This window comes from Ambystoma mexicanum, chromosome 12 (genome assembly GCF_040938575.1).
Source record: "Ambystoma mexicanum isolate Mex_15411 chromosome 12, UKY_AmexF1_1, whole genome shotgun sequence".
Taxonomy (NCBI): Eukaryota; Metazoa; Chordata; class Amphibia; order Caudata; family Ambystomatidae; genus Ambystoma; species Ambystoma mexicanum.
This window is the reverse complement of record NC_090936.1, coordinates 518,433,004-518,451,761: the sequence shown is the minus strand read 5'-3', so window position 1 is coordinate 518,451,761 and position 18,758 is coordinate 518,433,004. Positions and strand designations below refer to the sequence as shown.

Genomic DNA, 18,758 nt, shown 5'->3' with positions numbered 1-18,758 from the left:
CCCTCTCATTTCAGTACCCATATCAAGCAGTATTTCAAAGGGAGTGAGATCTCTCCTAGTCTCTTCCCTGATGCCCGTCTCCGTGATGGCCCCCTTTAGCTGTAGAAATAACAATACTAAAAGTTTGCCTATACCCAGGGCCTCCTCTAGGTCCATTATATTGATGAAAGTGCCCTCCCTAAAGAGCTGCCCTATCCTCTCAAGTCCCACTTTGAACCATTTCTGAAATCTTCCGGGATTTGGTATTGCATCCCTAACTCCGGTACCCAGAGGTGACCCACGGGGGAAGGCCATGCGGTAATCCCCTTCATATCCGCCCCTGGTCTCCATATGTTCCATATGGTCCCCAGGATAGGGTGCTCCCAGATTCTACGTGGCAATTTGTTCCTAGGCACCCACAAACACTCCCTGACCGTAGCAGAGTGCAGGCAGAGGTTGTCCAGGGCCAGCCATTGTTGGTCCGATTGGGACCTAAGGTGGGAAATTAGGATTCTGCGTTGGGCTGCATTATATTAAAGCATCAAATCAGGAAGGGCCTCCCCACCCTCACCGGGTAAGGTCAGGGTCAGTGTGGGAATCCTTGTCTTGTTCCCTTGCCATAGGAACCTTTAGATCACTCCCTTCATCTCACAGAAAAACACTTCAGGAATCCTAATGGGAAGCATTTGGAACAAGTACAGAACCCTTGGAAGGATGACCATTTTCATAGCTTTGAAACGACGCAACCATGAAATTGTTAGCTTTTGCCAGGTTAGCCTGTATGTTAGTCATCAGAGAGGGATAGTTGGCTTCAAAAAGCGTCCCAACGTCCCTTGTGAGATTGATGCCCAGGTATTTCAGTGTGTTTAAGTTGACCTCCAGTCCGAGTGTTATAAACCTCCCTATGTCCCCGTCCCTCCTGTCCAGTGGGAAAAGGACCGATTTGGATCAATTGACTTTTAGCCCTGCCACTGTACCATAGTGCTCAATCAATTGGAGTGCTGCCGGTATGGAGATCAGAGGTTCCCTTAGATGCATCAGCATATTGTCCACGTATAAGGTGACCTTGTAGTCCACCCCCCCCCAAAGAGATTCCCACCACCCCAGGTCATCCCTGATCCTCTGGGCGAGGGGTTCTATTGTCAGAGCATACAGTGTCGGGCAGAGGGGACCCCTGTCTCGTACCCCTCCCAAGTGCAAACTACTGTGAATACCCTTGTTTACCATGACAGAGGCTGTTGGAGACATATACACTGCCATTATCCCTCCGATTTGCCTTTCCCCCCATCCCAAATTTCACCATGACTGCCCTGAGAAAACCCCACTCCACCCGATCAAATGCCTTCTCGGTGACGACTGAAAGAAGGGACAGGTCTTCCCTATCTCTTGGGATGTGTGTATGAGGTGTAATGTTTTCCTCATTGTTTCAGCCCCTGCCGCCCCTTAATGAACCTGACTTGGTCCAAGTGGATCACTCTGGGCATGTACCCTTCCAGTCTCGTGGCTATCACCCTAGTGTAGATCTTGGGGATCTATGTGATCACTGTGACCACCCATAAAAGCGACAATTAAACCCCCTTTACGCCACATAGATAGGCGCGGGAGACCCCAGCAACCCCCCCCATATTACTATAATATCCCATACCCCCCACATATATGTGTGGTGTAAAAGGGGGTGTTTAAAAAAAAAAAAAAAAAAGTCGGGCATTTCGGCCGTCGCAATTGTGAGCGTGACATTTTGGGCCATTACCAATCTTGGCATCCATATTAAGGAGGGAGATCGGGCGTTACGCCGCACGCAGCACACCGCACACCGCCCCGAGGATCCCTACCCACCTTGGGTATCACTGTAATAAGAGCCCTGGAGAAGAATTCCGGGGCCTGGTCCGTGTTAAGTATGTAATTTAACAACTCGGTCATAAATGGGAATAGGGCAGGGAGAAAGGTCTTATTGAATCCCGTAGAGAAATCGTCTTCTCCCGGGGCCTTCTCCAGGGGTAACTTCACCACCGCCTTTCTGATTTCCTCTTCAGTTATAGGGGCCTCCAGTAGGGTAGTTTCTACCTCCGAGAGTATGGACAAGTTAATGGTCTCCAGATAGGTGTCTATGTCATTCACCTCGGGGCTCGCTTCCGTGTCATACAGTTTCTCATAAAAGGCTGCAAAGGCCTGTGCAATCCCTTCCCCTGTGGGTTCCATTGCACCGTCGGCTCCTTCAATTTCCGAAACCCACCTATCCACGCGCTGGCCCCTCAACCTCGTCGCCAGTAGCGAATCTGCTTTGCCCCTTTTCTCATAAAACATTTGTTTAAATAATTGCAGGCTACAGATCACCTTCCCCCTCCTCCAAGAGCCACAGTTCCTCCTGCTTTCCCCTTGCCTCCACTATACTTTCCACCTGATTCCCTGAGGGGTCATGCGCTTTTAGGTCCAGTTGTCTTATCTCTTCCCTCAACCTCATCTCCACTAGTGCCCTTTTCCTCTTCTTTCTCGCCCCCTCCTGAATTAGAATCCCCCGCTAGGTCGCCTTCCCTGCCTCCCAGGCGATTCTCTTATTGACCTCCCCTGTGACGTTTGTTTGAAAATATTCCACAATTTCCTTACTCATCTCATAATGAAATACCAGATCCCTCCAGAGGGATTCATTGCACCTCCATTTAGACCCTTTGGGGGCAAGACCCAACCATTGTATATTCACCATGCAATAATCAGACCAAGAAATTGGAACAATCGCTGAGCCCTGTGCCTCTTCCCATAGGTCTCTAGAAATGTAGAGATAGTCTATCCTCATGTAGGTCCCGTGTGTTGGGGAGAAGAACGTGTAACCCCATGTTCATGGGTGGAAATGGCACCATATATCCCTCAGTCCACAGTCTCTTAGTAAGTCCTGAAACTCGCAGTTCCTGGGGCCCGCAAGTTCCTGTTCCCTGTCCCCAAGCCTTTGCCTGTCCAAGTTCGGGTCTGCCCACATGTTAAGGTCCCCTCCAGTGATCAGATGCCACGAGCTTTCCACTAATATTTTCGCCATTGTGGGTTTCAGGAACCTTAACTGTCCCTGATTAGGGGCGGAAACAGTGTCCAGACATTTGGTCGACCTAAAACTGGTCGAATGACATTTGGTCGACGCAATTTGGTCGAAAACCAAATGGTCGAATTTTTTTTTTTAATTATATATTTATTTTTCGGGTTTTTGTTTTTTACAAAAATCGGTTTTTAGAAAAAAAAGGTGGTTGGGGGGGACCCCCCCAAAAAAAAAAAAAGGGGGTGAAAATAAAAAAAAAATAATAATTCGACCATTTGGTTTTCGACCAAATTGGTTCGACCATTTGTCTGGTCGACCAATTTTTTTCGACCAAATATCTGGTAACCGGCAGAAACCATGGTTAATGTGAACTTTCCTTTTCGAATGTCTCCCGACACCAATAGGGCCCTCCCCTCGACATCGGACCAAAACTTATTTAACTCCATCCCAAGTCCCTTCTTTACGAGAATACCCATTCCCATCTTTTCAGGCGGCCCGAGCCCCAGAACTCCCGGCCGACCAGCCCACATGGGACCCTTATCGCATCACCCTTGGAGTACCTGGTTTCCTGGAAAAATGCAACATCCAGTCCCGCCCTACGAAATTCCCTTGCCACCATGGATCGTTTGGTGGGCGAGTTCAAACCTTTCATGTTCAGGGTGCCTATTCGTAGGTTTCCTTCCCAGGGCCTATTTTCCACAAGTGTCGCCGTGTTATCGATATCCGCGGGTTCAGTTCGCTCCTCCTATGGGAACTCAGCACATCAACGTGAACCCTGCCCAAATAAAGATCAACAACTGGGAGAGCCCATACCAGGTAACCCCCCACCTGTCCCCCTATACCCCTATCCCTCTGCCCTCCAACCCTTGACCCCTTTCCCCCCTTCTGGCGTCCAGCCCTTCCCTGTTACCGTCACTGGGCAGTGACCGAACCACCTACGGGACCACCCCCCTAAACACCCCCCTGAGTTGGGTCCATTCCCTTAATCTCGTTTATTCTTGAGCCCCCCACCCTTCACCTGTAACCACTTATTCCACTCCACAGCGATCCCCCTAAACCAAAATGCCCCCTGAACATAGCCATCAAGTGAGACGAACCCCCTCCCATTATAGACCGAGAGAGGGAAAAAGAAAACCCCCAAAACAGTCCAGACCCCAAGATCCGGTAGCCACTTGGTGAGGGGAGAGCAGAGCCTTCTTTTAGAGAGGGTGAGGACGAATCCTGGAAGACTGTTACCCTTGCCGACCCGTACATCACTGGGCCCTTTTTCCGTACTTTTTCCGTACTTTTTCCAGAATTTGACATCTATCACCATAATTGTGAAAGAAGACAAGAACTGATCTGGGGCCTCCCGCTGCTCTGCCGGACCTGTGGATCCTCCCGATCTTGACTTCATATATGGAGTCATTGTCGAAGATGAGTTTGGTAATGGCATTATGGCACTTTGTAAGTCTCCCCCTCTTTTTCAGGGACCCCAAATATTCTGAGGTTGTTCTACCTCTCCCGATTCTCGAGATCATCCATTAACATGAGGAGGTCCTCCTCCATCCTTTCTACCTCTGTCAGGTGCACATCAATTTGGGTCTCCATCATGTCAAGGGAGGACTGATTATGTTCCACCTCCTCCAGTCTTTCCTCCATCTTATCAATTATATGAGTTATTTTATCTACTCTTTCTCCAATGCCTGCCCTCATACCTCAAAGAGGGCCGCACCATCCTTTTTGGTGGCACTGGCTTCTTTCCCCATTGTGAACCTGTTACCTCGATCGAGCGTTCCTCCCTCAGGGACCCCTGGGGTGTATTCAAAGGTGGCCAGTTTCACCCTTGCGTCCATGTACCGCTGCCTCTCATCTTGCCTGTATTGTCCGTTATGCAGGGTGATCCGACTGCTGTTAGGTTTCGCTGCACCCCGCAAAGCAGAGGGGGCCATCTAGGGGAGAGCCGGGAGCTTCTCGATCTGGGGCCCGGTGCGCAGCTCCGACTTCTACTTTTCTGCCTTGTAAGTCTTTGAAGGGCGAGGCCCATGTGGTGGGCTGATGAGGGTGCTTCAAGCTTTGTTGCGGCTCGCCTCTGTGTGCACCTCAGGTCCACCACCCCTGCCCAGGAGGCATCTCCTATCTTCCACCTGAATTCCTATCGGCCTTTTCGAGCCAGGTTCATGTCTGTGGAACAAGGCCCGGGGGGCCCACACTCTGCCACATCTTCCATATGGGCAGCTCACCCTCCTGTTGGGCGGCTCCTGACTACAGTGCCCCCAAGTGCGGCACCTTCTCCTGGCTGTGCCCCTTTTGCTATTCCACCTTAGGCACCAAAAATGTTCTGGTTGGCTTGTGTCAGGGGGTAGCGGGCACAAACCCCTGAGCGATCCCAGTGGGCCCACACCTCACCACCTGCACCTACAGTCCTACTCCTCCACTGGGCTCGCCCTCTGCTGTGGCCTCCCCCTCTGTCCACTCTGTAGGCCCCCTACTGCGTCACAGTTCCCATTGGAAATTCGCAGCATTGGCTGCTTTTGAGATCCAAACCCCAGAGGGGTTTTATCTGGCTCCTTCTCCGTGAAGAGCTTCCTGCTGCCTCACAGCAGGAGCCTTCTTTCCCTCCACGAGGGGGTCCTCTCGAGGAGCAGGCAGTCCGCCACCTACGCGGAGGTCGCCGGGGGCCTCCTACTTAACCCAGCACTCACTGTCAGTGCGGCCGTGCCCCTAGCGCCTCCAGGCAACACCACGTCATGACCTCCAAAGGGGGGTTTAGGGGGGCAAGGCACACCTGCCCCGCGGACACAGGGGGGGGCTGAGCCCCCGGGGTCACTCTTCCTCACGTAGCCTTCCTCAACTACACTGCACGACAATGGCTGCGTCAGCTGCATGCACAGGCCCGCCCGCCAACCTTCGTGGTGTCTACACGCTTTCTGTGCCGGTGCGGCTAACTGAACCATCCGGCGTTGGTTCTTCTCCGGGTTTGGTCCAGGAGGCGCCCCCAGACCCTCCTCTTTCAGGTGGGGGTCTCACAGCAGCCTGATGGAGGGGACAAAGGGGGGCTCAATCTCCCTTCCTGGACCCGGGCTAAGGAGCTGACGCAGCTAACTGCTGCCCGTCATGCGCCCCTTGGTGGCCTCCTGCCCTGCAGTATCTTTGAGAAAGGATGTCAGAATAAAGATGAAAGTGAAAAGGGACTTTAAAAAAACAGATACGGGTCATAAGATGGAAGGCTTTTGATCTTTGCCTCGCTTTTAGCAGTCTTGGATTTCAACCTATCTCTGTCCAAGTCCTTGATTGGCTGCATTTTGAAGATTCTGTGGCATTTCCAAAGTGTGAAAAAGGCAATTATCTGGGTGCTCTTGAGCTTCTCAGTGCTTCTGGGGAGTGAAGGTTGCATAGTGTTTGATATTGCAGATGGCACACAATAACTTCTGATACTCAAGGAAGTTCCAAGGGATTTTATTAAAATGTTGTTTGCCCTAGGGCCATCCCTATCTCTCTCTCTCATCTCCCGTGGTATGTCCTCCTCAACCCAGGCTTCTGTAACCCCCAAGTTAGTAGTAACGACCGGTAACCCCCTACTGTCTGTTTTCTATCTTAGGCTGCGAATGACTCCCTAAGACGCTGGTTCGCTAAACTTCTCAGGGACTTCCTATCTGTCCCTGCTCTATCCAGTTGTTAGTGTTCGAGGGAAAATGTCTTGCACTTCCCTGGTTAGAATGAGGCATGTTAATGTCATGACTGTGCAGCTCGAACACCAAGTGTCACCCATTGTGGACTAAATCGTACACACAATTCAGAACCTTACTCTGCCCCGGACAATAACTATTCATATTTATGCTTTTACTTCCCCTTTGCAATACTTGGTACTTCCCTATTTCATTTCACAAACTACATATCCCATAATGCACCTTGAAGCAGTTTTCATTACCTGGTTATTTCTATGCAGCAGTCTAAGAACTGCAATCCTCAGAAGTCCTACAGTGCTGCTGTGTAACCTGAGGAGGCAGGTTACACAGGTTCTGCTAATTAGCCTGCTTCACCACATGGTGGGTCAGTATTTAACCAGCTGCCTGCAGGAGCACAGTGCTCTTGCATTGACTTTGGAGCCATAACCTCATGCTTTGAACCTTTGATTTCTGCTATGTCCTTTGCTGCTGTTTCCAGAACCTGCTACAGCTCTAGTGCGCTGTGCTCCATGCCCTGCATCCCTGCTGCTCTGCACCCCTGTTCTCCGTGCTCAGCAGCATTGCATTCCTGCCTGCAGTCCTCTGCTTTCTGTCTGCAGCTTTGTTCCCCTGCCTTGCAACCCTGTACACACTGCCTACATTTCCCCTACTCCTCTGTCTGCTGTCCTCTATTCCCTGCCTGCAGCCCATTGCTCCCTATCACCAATTCTCTTGTTCCCTGGCTGCAGTTCCTTGCTATGCGCTCAAAGTCCATGTTACCTGGCTTTAGCTTCCTATATTCCAGTCCTGAGTGTTCTTGCTATCTGTGTGCAGTCCTGCCCTTATTATTCCAGTCCAGAGTTACAGTTCCTTGTTACCAATCTGCAGTTCAGTCCTGGCTATCCTAGTCCAGAATTCCTGTCCAAATTGTATTTGTTTCTGGTCTATAGTTTAGTCTGCTGTTCCTTGATTCCGGTCCTTAGCTTCCTGTCTGCTGTTCCAGTCTCATGTACCCATATACTTAGATTATGGTCTTCTTGCTTATGCTCATTCATCCTATTCTCTGTCCTGAACCTGGATATTTCTGTTATTGTTATTGTCCTCACATGTACTCGTGCAATTCCTTTGATCAAAGTTTGGACATTGTGCCATATTTGTTATCAGTGTGCTGGCTACTGTTTCGAGGTCAGTCACTGTTCTGTTCCTGCTGGACCCGTACAGGCTTCAGTCTTGTGAGCATGGTTTCGTTGTTCGTGCTTAGCGTCCAGGCACATGCGCCCACTCCTGCCGCTCCTTTTCATGAGCATTCAGAGTGGGTCCTGCATTAACAACCAGCTCAGAAAGCTAGTGTTTCCCCAGGCCTATGGGAAATTCCCTCCGCATTCCTCGTAGACCCCAACTGGGAATCTAACATGTTTGTGTTATTTGTATTTGCTGCCCCTTTCTGTTCACTGCCTTTGTTGCCCATCAGTAGTTCTTGCCTATCCTTTCTTATCTGAAGTACTCCTCACACAGCTGTCTGTTGTGTATTATTTTCCGCTGGCCCCTGAGAGTTAACTCACGCCAACACTTACCTTTCCTCTTCTATTCTCACTGCCTCCATCCTCTTACTTCTCCCACCAATTCTCTGTCCCTCCTCCTAGTTATCACCTCCAAACGAATATGCTATCTCTCCTCACTCCTCAATTATTCTGCTCTCTCCTTTACTGCTCCCTCTTCCACTCTACTGCTCCCTCCTCCAACCACTACTTTTACTCAAACACCCTCCTTCCTTCCTGCTGTCATTCGCTTCACACACACTCTCTAATTGGTGTGTGCTCACATATGCGTGTCGACACCAAACTCTCTTTCTCAGGCTCTCCTTGCTGCGGAATACTAGATGGATGGCATCCAGAATTGTTCCTTCTGTTCACTTGTATTTCTGCCTCTGTGATTGGGACATGATCATTGGGCATTATTTGAGGTTTGACACTATGTTGCTCATCTGATTCACTAGTTGTCAAAAAGATAGAAAGAGTATCTGGGCAAAGGAACAGCGTGAGACAAAGGTGTATTGTTGGCATGCAGGCAAGCACAAAATAAGGGGTAAGGGTTGAACTCTTCTCGGCTTCCTTTCCCCTCAGGAACAGGGCTGGCTCCCAGTTGTAGTGTGGCAGCCCCCTCCGTTCTTGACAAGGCCAAGGTATTGGCCTCGTCACATGCCTCCACCCTTTCTTCCATGTCCTCTTCTTTGTTCCCCCTTAACTGTAGACTATCTACCTGGGGCTATATGGACAGAAAGTCTACATTGGCCTGCTTGGTTCCGTTTGATGTTTAGTGAAAAAGGAAAATAGTTGTAAAATGGTTTTAACGCCAAGAGCCATCCATGTGTCCTTATTTCAGGTCATCCAGACTAGTGGGGAGTATTCAGTGACTGGTTTAAATTTCCACCGGGTCAAATAGTAGCATAGGCTATAAACTGCCCATTTCATTGCCAATGCCTCATCTCAATTATTTGATAGTTTATCTCCCTTGGCTGTAGCTTATGACTGATGTAGATTATGGGGTTCTCTTCTTCTTCAACCTGGGATAAAACTGCCCAAAGTCCTGTTATGGAGGCATCAGTCTGAAGGATGAATTCTTTCATGAAATTGGGCATTATCAAAACTGGGCTCTTTCAGAGGCAATGCTTAAATCAAAGGCTTGCTGTGCCTTCCCGTCCCACTGGATGATGTTAGGATGTTTGTTCCTTCTGGAATCTGTCTATGAGGAGCCTGCCCATTTTTGAAAATTTTGGGATAAAACCAGAGATAATACCTCAAAAGAACTACGAAGGCCTGAATGTCATTCTTGGTGACCGGTCTGGTCACTTTTATCGCTTCCAATTTAGCTCTCTCAGGTAAGATCTTTACATTTCCCACCTGGAATTCCAAATATTTCACAGTGAACCAGACCAGGTGGCATTTGCTGGAGTTAGCGGCCAGGTGAGCTTCCCTAGTTGGTTGCAAATGGATGTGAGATGATGCAGATGTTCCTCCCAACTCGAACTATGTATCACACTTTCATTTCGGATGGGCCCCTGCAAAGTCTCTGCAGGGGCCCCAACTTGGTCCATAAGCCTTTGGAATGTGTGGGCACTCGATGCAGCCTGAATGGTAGTACTGTAAACTAGTATAGGCCCAGTGGAGTAGAGAAGGCCGTTTTGGCTTTGGCCTCCTTATCCAGGGATATCTGCCACTATCCCATTGTCAGATCGAGGGTTGAGATATACTTGGCCGGCCACAATGTCTTGACCAGTTCAAATGATTCTAGGCATTGGATGTGCATCAAAACAGGAGATTTTGTTTGGGAGCTGAAGAGCTGTACACAATTTCCAAGTCTGATTCCAGCTTGAACACCAGGACTACCGGGGAGGCTGTTCGCATTGAGATCTTTCTAGAAGGCGAGGTCAAGCATCTTCATCATCTATTCTTTACTCTGCCCAGCAGGGTATACATCTTGTGGACTATCCCCATCACATGCACAGGTATGGTCGAGGACACATCCGGGTAGCCACTTATCCATTAAGCGAGGCCTTGATGTTGGGCGATTGTTAGGTCGGTTAGAATGGGCACCCCATGGATCCCTCAGGGAGCATACATCACCAGCAGTTTTAGATTGCTATTCTCTTTCCAAAGTGTACATTTTTTGGTATCTTATATCTGGGATGGTTTTCTTTGGTCTTCTTGCTGTACTCGCTAAGTCAGTGAGGTTTTCTCAGAGATAATACATGGCCTATTCCAACAAGCCAGAAGCTTATTCTCTGTTGTCATCGCAATTGTACGCCCCTTCCTGTTGACTGCCTTTAAGTGCGTCCTCACCAAATATTTGACTTTCTCCATGTACTCCCAGGTATTTTGTATCAGTGGGTGATCACTGGTCTGAAGGCTGTCAGGTCCTGCCCATCCCTCTTGCAGTATATCCAGGACGTCTCAGGGTTTATTCCCATGTGCCAGCTCAAACAGAGACTACCCTGTAGATGTGTGTGGGGTCTTAAGCAACGCAAACAGTGCTCAGGGGACTAAGTTGTCCTTATTTCGTCCATCTTCAGCGACCAGTTATTAGAGGATGGTTTTGAATGACTTATTAATCACTCTACTAGACCGTCCATCTGAAGGTGGTAAACGAAAGACCCCAGGGTCTAGAATTTCATCAGGTTCATCAGTCGGGACATGAAGTGAATCCCCTGATCGATGAGAGCTTCGGTGGGGAACACCAACTGGGTGAAAAAACAGAATCAAAACTTTCAAGATGTCCTTGCTGGTGTTACTTCTCATCAGAAAGGCTTCAGGGTATCGGATCTCATAGTAAATGATGATGAATACATTTTGCCTGATCATGATGGTTCCAATGGTCCTACCACATTCAGAGAAATGGCACTTGGATTATGGGCAATGGTTGGAGGGCTGCCCATGGTATATCATCAGGGAAAGTCTTTTACCAGACTGTGGTGCAGGCACAATACTCTGTTGTCTCTGCATATACGGCAGGACAATTGAACTGATTCATTAGGGCCTTCTGTGTCTTTTCCAAACCCAAGTGTCCAGCGATGAGATTCAAATGTGCCAATTCTAAAATAGTCTTCTCGAATGCCTCTGGGGCCACCAATCCATCTCCCCAAGGATTGACACTGGCTCAACATAGGAGCCCCCTTTTCTCAATGAAGTATTGTGTTCTCAATGTTCGGCTCTCAGATACAAGTTTTTTTCAGGCTTGGTCTAATAAGGGATTTGTGTTTTGGGCCTCTGTGAATTTGGCAGTTGTGGATCTCGGGAGAACTTGTGGTGCCTTCATTGGATTCTGAGATCCAGTAAAGGAATATAGGTAGTGGCCGAAGGTGTGGATGGTCACCCTCTGTCTTCAGGACCTGTGGTAGAATGTACCTGCATGTTTAACATGGTTGTGGCTAACTATCAAGAAGAGCTAACTTTCGATCTTATTACTACAGCTCGTTTTCCTCAGATTCTTGGTATCTCGTGGGTAATGGTACATAATTTGTACATCAATTGGTCACAGGGAATCTATTTCTGGGTTCTGAGTAATGTTGTAGACATTGCAGTTTGGACTCCCCTAAATCCATGCCAGCTATTACCCCTCAAACTATGATGACGATTCCAGCCACCATCATTCCTACTAAGTACTACAATAATCTAGATGTACTATGAGAAACCCGAAGGTATTCTCACATCTACTCCCCAGGAATCTTCTGTTCAGGTGGCTCAGGAAGGGCCATTGCTTTTGGATCCCGACCCTGGGGGTGGACTAGCGAGGGAGGATCACCTGAGTGGAGGGTCCTTGGAGATTGGACAGAGGGTACCTGAAGGTGAGGCATGGTATCCCCCCCTTCACTAATACTGAATTATCAGGCCTCCCTCAGTCTTTATGGGATATTGTCAGACCTCTCCAGCTTTTCACTGATTACTTCAAGTACTGAGATGAGGAAGAGACAACTAAGAGTAATGCGAATCTCCTACTGGAAACACCACTATAGTACTGGCACGAAGAAGAGGCAGCCTGAACACTATAGAGCTGAACATCAGGCATATCCCCGTAAGTGGCTCATTTGGAGTTAGGCAAGAGAAGCACACCCAAACACCCTTGATGGGTTATAGGTGTATAAAAAGGTGGCGTGGCAGCAGCAAAAGCAGAAGAGGAAAGCAGCAGAGGGGAGAAGAGAGCAAGAGAAAGGCCAGCCCAACCCACAAGAAGCCAGAGGGGAACAGGACACCAAGACGCTGAAAGACAAAGAGTGTCATTGTGTGGCGAGGGAGTCGTGCCTCCAGGCAGCCAGAGAAGGAAGGAGAAGGGAGCCGTGGAAAGTGGCGGTCCCTTCGCTATGGCCAAGAAATGCTTTTTCCCCTGAATGAAAGTATCAATTCAGGGGTGTCTGAAGGGCAGGCGGTGAGACCCTGACATCAAGTCCCAGAAAGCATCATAAAAAGGAAACAGAGGAGAACAACGCTGCAACCGTTGAGTTTCAAAGGAATGCGAGAAATCTGGTGCGCATAAGAGAAAGACTGAATTACATTGCATCAGAGTGGTCACATGCAGGAATGAAATGTTTGAAAGGAGGTTTTGTATAAAGATGATATTGGACTGGTCACATTTGAGCAATACGTGTTCAAAAGTCTCTGTTTAACCAAGATAACTGGGAAAGTAACACAAAGTGGAATATTGTGAATAAGTGAATGAAAGCTGTGGATGATCAGCCAAGGGGAGCCAGTGAAGTGCAAGCAAAATGCTAAATGGGCAAAAGTAAGCTGAACAAAAGTGAAGTCTGTAAATGAAAGCCAACATAGTCAATTTTTGGAAAAGAGAGCTAAAGAAGTAGCAAGAAGGCAAATCATTAATCTATGAACTTGAGTCTATGTAAACCGGTAAAATGGCAGAAAGCTGGACAAGTGCAACTGTTTGCGTGATCTGTAATGAATGCCTAACCCAATTTTAGTCAGAAATACCTGCAAACTCACAGTTCACAGCCTCAACCCTCTACTCACCGCTGCTCTCATGAAACATGACCCCTCCAACACCAACCCCAACAGCATCTCCAACCTCTATCACGCGTGTATACAATCCACACTAGACAGGCTGGCTCCTCTTGCCTCTAAAATCCCACAAAAACCCAAATGGGCCAACTCTTGGTTCGATGAAGAACTCATGATCCTATGCCGCAAGAAAAGGGCTTTAGAACACTTACGCAAAAATAACCCTTCTAACACCTCTGTCAGTGCCCTAGTCTCTGCCACCAAAACCTACAAATCTGCAGTGGTCTCACACAAATCCAACTCCTACAATTCTCGTATTACTAATGCGGGGTCCAATACCAAAGAGCTTTTCTCCATACTTAGAGAATTGGAATCACTCATCCCTACCGCAGCCCACACTCAAGTTGACAAATTCTGGTGTACTACCATTCAGAATGCGCTGGCACATAAAATTCACACCCTTCAAGAGAAAATAAAATACCAAAAGAGCCACCGTGGCAACCAAACCCACCTCCTCAAACAAAACCAACCCAACCCTTCAGTCGGCTTTCCCCCAGGTGCCTTACTTTGTTTCAGCTCTCCTGTGGGGTCTGTGCGGCCCTCTTGGATCAGCCTCCCGCCTGGGGGCCACTCCAATGAATGTTCAACACTCTGTTTTGTTTCATTACTTTGCCACCAAACTTTGGGAATTTTGCTCCCACCTTGTTTTTCGCATAGCTCCCCCTTTTTGCATCTCTATTTTCCGTTCAGTGTTGGGCAAATCTCCCCTTTTCCACAGGTGTGTCCTATTCAGCAACAGAGGCTTTTAAACAACGTGTACTCCTGCACGCAACCACTGTTACTTTGTATAAGCAAAATCTTTTTTGTCATTTTCACCCAATGCGTCTTTCACTATACGCGGTCGAGCAATACGTTTGTTTCTTGCTCAAAAACACCTGGCTTTCGCATCGCTTGCCTCTCTGGTTGTGTTTCCTTCCTTTTACTAACAGCGTACTTGTAGTCTGAAGTCAGGGTCTTCCCACCTGCCCCTCAGACACTCCTGAGTCTTTGACTCGCCCAGGGGAACAAGCACTTGGCGTTCACATAAAAAGGGATTAGCACGCCTGCTGGCTCCCTTTTCCCCGACCCTTTTTTTGCAAATGGAGAGGCAGGCTTCTGGTCACGCTGTTATAGGGCGCTCCCTCGTGCAGGCCCTCGGTGTCTCAGCGTCCTGGATTTCCCTAACTGTTCCTGGGCAGCCACAGCTCCACAGCACTCTTCCCAACTCGTTCCAACCACAGAGTGCCTGTGTGCTTTTTATACTGTCCTGAATACCTGACAGGCAGCAGGTGTGCATGGTTGATGTCAGTTGCCTGGCCTTGTTAGTGGAACATAGAAAATGAAGATGTTAATGTACTTTGATCTGCATCTTCTTCGGAGTACCATAATGGTGTTTCTCGTAGAAAGTCTGTACTCCCCTTGACTTCCTCTTTCTCGTCACAGTACTTAAGTGATGGTTGAAAGGAAAGAGGAGAGTGTGCCTAAATACATCCTAGAAGGCTGAGGGGGTTTTGGGTAGGCCATTATCAAGGAAAAGGGGAATACCACGTTTCTGGTCTAGGGGTTTCCTTATGATAGGAAAGTGGTATTGGTGTTAGCCTTCTCTTCCGCTTCTCAATGTTAGGGAATGATTTGTCGAATCGTCTCCTTCTTATCTTATCACGATGATAATAACAAGAGGTAGGTGGTTTTGGTTCTTTCACTCTGGTACCCTCAAAGGATGAGGTTTATAGGGAAGAAATAAATTGGGTCTCACCGTACTTTATAATATTAGAGGGACGGGGGTAAGTCACTGTCGTAGTTAGAAAAAGGGGTTTGCTGCACTTGGGTTTTATATTCCCTTACTTTCCTTCGAGGATGAATATTTGTCAGAAGTTATTGGGATGAAGCAGGACATGCATGGCAATACCCTACAAAGGTAGAGGCAGGGTAGGATAGGTCAGGGCTAGGAAAGTGGGGATACCATGTCTCACCTTTGGGCCCTCCTTTCCCAATCCCTGAGGACCCTCTACCCAGGTGATCATCCCACACTTGTCCACCCCCAGGATTGGGATCCAAAAGGGATGGCCCGGCCCTGGCCACCTGCTTAGAAGATCCCCGGGGAGTAGGTAGGGGAAAGACCTTTAGGTTTTTCACACTAGGGAGTTTCTCACTGGAAGGAGAGTCCTTGTCCCCCAAGGTGGAGACTCTCCCGGTGAGGTCCCTCTTGCCTCGACACCTAGGGGGGTGTTGAAGAGCGGGATTTCCTCCCTAGCCTCACAGGGGGTGCTCCTCATTGGGGAGAAGTGTCGAATCCCCTCGATTTGTCACTCTGCCCTGCTCCCAAAACTCTACAATCCACCACTTCCTCCTTCCTCCTGCTAGTGGTCTTTTGGTCACCGTCTACTTCTACCTCTCGCTTCACCCTGTTCCCCCACACTTCCTGTTTCCTGTCCCATATGTTTATATCCATCTCTTGCTGACCGTTGCCCAACTATCCCTACCCAATTTTCTCTACCCTCCTCCTTGGGGTGAATATGCAAGGCAAGGCTTTAAGCAGGATCTTAGCTCCGCCCACTTCTTCCACATGGGCATGCCGCCTGGGAGATCTGATTTGTGAGAAAACATATATTTTAAGGTTTGTGTTTTGGCTGGTGGCTGCGTGTCCCTGTGGGTAAGTCCAAGAACTCCCCCCCACCCCTACCCCCCCCCCTTTAGTCCTTAGTGGTGTAGTGTCTTTTGTCATGGTACTTCTGGCACGCTCTGGCGGTTCCATCGACAAAATAGCCCCTGGAGGCTGTTGTGCGGTTTCACTAGTATTCAGCATTGTTATTCTGGGTTTTGTATGAGCACAGGCGGCGTCGCTCCCTCCCTTCGAGGAACGAAAATCTCAGGTGTGTATGTTTTGGCAGCTCTAACTTCCCTGGTTTCTTCTTGTGTCTCGGTGGTCTCGTTTTTTTCTTTGTGCTCGGCTTCTGTGAAGGCAAAAGAAAACTTGCGAGCATATGTATTTTGAGGCAAGGCTGGAGACCGGGTTCTGCATAGAAGCATGCTGGCACGAAAGGTGGGTGGGAATTGGGCCCCCCCACGTGGCGTCTACCTTGATTTCATGGGTAAGACTGCCTATGAATGGCTCCCTACACTTCCCACCTATAAAGAGGAAGGTTGCTCAGGATCGGTGGACAAGGCCAAGATCTTGATGTTGTCACATAGTGGATTGGTTCCCTTTGAATAGGCTTTTTTTCACTGGTTTTACAAGATTTTCCAGAAGCAGTGGGTGGTACGCGGCTACAAATATTGCACTCATCAACTTGCATTTGGAGATCTCTTTTCCTCATGCATGCATTCAGGTTTTGGAATCCCGGCACAGAGCTATGTCCATTTTACTCTCTGGTGTGAGTTCTCATGTAGAACACCCTGTGTTAGAATTTTTAAGCTTATCTTTCTTTACTTGTGGGGCATATTTGTGATTACTTTGGGAAATACCTCTTTTGCCAGCATGCATGAGGGTAAGAGGGGCATTAACACATTTGTGACAGTCCTTTGTACATTGGAGAGGATTAAGTTGGATTAACAAGTAGATCCATCCATACCACCCCTGGGCCCATCATCCACTTGCTCAGGGAAGTACTCGGCCCACCTAAGACCCTAAAACAAGGCAGTTAACTTTATTACAGGCTCCAGAGGATTCAGAACACTGTTACCCATCTGCTATTAATCTCAAGAGGAGAGATCACATCTCTCCAGGCCTGGATGTCTTGTGTTGGCTGTCGGTGAAGAATCATGTGAAATTCAAGGCATGATGCATTGTCTTTAAGCCTTTAAAAAAAATTTAAAAAAATAAGGGGCCTAGAATTTTGTAAATGCAGATTTAATTTGTACTGCCCGATCCGTTCATTGTGATCCAAGTGCTCTAACCTTTTACTGCTTCTCAAAATCTGTAGAGCCCGGAATATGGACCTCTCTGACATATGGAGTTCAGAACTACAGTAGGTCACATGCCATTAAGAAAGCTTCTAAAAACCTACCAGTTTAGAGCATCCACAACAACTCTTGAATGCTGTCTCTGATTAGCTGGGATACCTGTCCTAACGGTGCCAATGAGGTCTTCTCAAAAGGTGATAGAGAGCTCTACAAGGTCTCCATAACATAGCAATGTACTGTACTTGCTCACTAGGTTAAGCGCCCTTCCAGATCCATATCCCTATCCATATCCATATCCATATCTATCCACCAGGGAGAGAGGCCACATACAGCACACAGGTAGCAGCCTAATCACTCAACAGTAGACCATGTTATGGCCACCAAGGAGCAAGGCCACATCACTAAGAGTGATAGTATGGTTTTCACTAAAAGAAATGCAAGACAACAGGCGTAATGCTTAATTACACTGAATAACACACGTGGAGAAAACAAACAAACAATAACCAGCCAACAATCTTCATCAAGTTAGGGCTAGTTTACCACAAAGGGGAAATTCATAGATAGACTTACCTCCACTGCCTGGGCTATATGGCCCAAGTAATAATATCCATCAGTTGCTCTTCTTGCCAGGACCTGTGCACCTCGTACTAACCCCAGCGTCTCAGTGGACACGTTCATAAAGTCTCTCTTCATTAAATCATCCACCAGGGGTGCACTGTGGGAAACAGGAATACCACATACAGGAATGCTGTTGAAGCAAAAATGAGAGAAAGAGGCTTACTACGCTATCAAATGAATTAAAGGGAATGAGGAAGAGGGAAAGGATGAGGGCGATGCCGAGTCAAAATAGGCAAGAAGGCAGAATTATTTTGATATGTAAGAGGGAAGACCAGGAGAGGAAAGACAGACACAATTATTCAGTTAAACACACTGACTTTGCTGTGACAAGACAGCACGAGTAAAGATATAGAGCAAACAGTCTATAAACAGAGAGGGAGCTGGAGATTAAGCAAGAGGGCCCAAACATTATATTAAAGGAGAGTCATTGTCCTAGTATAAAGTAGAGAGGATACATCAACAACATTTATTTTAGGAAGACACAGACATTACAGAATGAAAGGGAAATGGAACAAATAGTTAATGAACAGAGAGAAGGAGAGACAAGAAAGACTGAGACAGAAAGAGGAAAATGGAGAGAAGACAGAGACTGGGCAGAAAATCTATGTAATAGTGCCCCACTAGAAACACTAGTTAAAAGTAAATGACACTTTACTCAACCCAGGTTATCACGGAGACGATTGAGCAGGATGGTGTGGTTGACAGTGTCAAAGGCAGAAGAAAGGTCGAACAAAATGAGAACACAAGGGGTGTTAGAGTCAAGGTTAGAGAGCAGGTCCTCACGGATGTTCAGGAGAGCAGTTTCCATGCGTCTGGCAGCTGTGAAGCCTGACTGATGGTCATGAAGACTACCAACAGATTCAGCATGGAGATTAAGCTGGGAGATGGCCAGTTTCTCCAGGAGCTTGCCCAGGAAGGGAGTGATAGAGATTGGGCGATAGTTAGCTGGGCAGGAGGGGTCGGAAGAGGGTTTCTTAAGAAGGGGGTGCACAAGGGAGCGCTTGAGGGGGGATGGGAAGACTCCAGAGGCGAAGGAGTGATTGCAGA

The 18,758-nt window shown here is 48.0% G+C and overlaps 1 protein-coding gene across 3 annotated transcripts in view; it reads right to left on the bottom strand.

The window, feature by feature from the left end:
- LOC138513728 (peptidyl-prolyl cis-trans isomerase G-like) overlaps nt 1–18,758 on the bottom strand; it is a 400,359-nt gene that overhangs the window by 324,163 nt on the left and 57,438 nt on the right. For all 3 annotated transcript variants that reach the window (XM_069628805.1, XM_069628807.1, XM_069628806.1), the window contains one exon: nt 17,664–17,841. In XM_069628805.1, coding sequence (XP_069484906.1) covers nt 17,664–17,841 — 178 coding nt within the window. The remainder of the gene's footprint in view (nt 1–17,663; nt 17,842–18,758) is intronic.